This window comes from Pterocles gutturalis, unplaced genomic scaffold, assembly GCF_000699245.1.
Source record: "Pterocles gutturalis isolate BGI_N339 unplaced genomic scaffold, ASM69924v1 scaffold28387, whole genome shotgun sequence".
Taxonomy (NCBI): domain Eukaryota; kingdom Metazoa; phylum Chordata; class Aves; order Pterocliformes; family Pteroclidae; genus Pterocles; species Pterocles gutturalis.
In genome coordinates this window covers 1-667 of record NW_010113694.1, presented here as the reverse complement: position 1 = coordinate 667, position 667 = coordinate 1, and the positions used below count along the sequence as shown (strand labels likewise).

Below are 667 nucleotides of genomic sequence, written 5' to 3'. Positions count from 1 at the left end.
CTCTTTCCTCCTAAGCCTCGGAAGGTCCCGAGACACACACCGTCCTCTGTGTCACCCACTGACGCTCACCAGTGCCTCTCTCAACCCATCACCCCGGGCAGCACCCCGCTCCCCCCGCTCGCAGCTCCCACAGCACAAACCCTGCAAGAGGCAGGGCCCAGCCTACCTGTGGAGTATTTCAGCTGGACCTGTCCCTCGATGATCTCCACTGCCAGGAAGTCGTGCCTCTCGTTCAGGCGCCCGTTGTAGAGCAGGAGGCCGCTGGGCTCCACGGTGCTGAACCTGGGGAAGGGAGGAGGCGGGAGGGCAAGGGCTGCGCCAGGAGCACGCCCAGACCCCCGCTCTCCCACCGCACGGCACCAGTGGCACAGGGTAACACCCATGCCTGGCCCCGGGTGCAAGCCCAGCCGGGAAGGGGCTGGGAGCTCGATCCAGTGGATGCTTTGGGAGCAGGGGAGGGCCTGGCAGGAAAGCAGAGAGCGGGCAGCAGGGAAGGGCAGAGGCACTGAAGGAAGGGGCGAGTGATGCCAGGGCAGACATGCCCATGCGGACGCAGAGCCCTTTGGCTAAAGGCGCCGGGGCAGCGCCGTGGTGAGGCAAAGCCAGCAAGGCAGGGGTCTGGGGAGCACAAGCAAGCCCCCGGACAGGCCCAGGGTGCACAGGAGCC

The 667-nt window shown here is 66.9% G+C and overlaps 1 protein-coding gene across 1 annotated transcript in view; it reads right to left on the bottom strand.

Annotated features, from left to right (window-relative positions):
• Positions 1–282, bottom strand: part of LOC104462604 (cadherin EGF LAG seven-pass G-type receptor 3-like) — a gene marked incomplete at its 5' end in the record, with an annotated part of 18,321 nt that extends 18,039 nt beyond the window's left edge. The window contains one exon of the mRNA XM_010074602.1: positions 167–282. Within this exon, the coding sequence (XP_010072904.1) occupies positions 167–282 (116 nt within the window). The remainder of the gene's footprint in view (positions 1–166) is intronic.
• Positions 283–667: the final 385 nt, after the last annotated feature.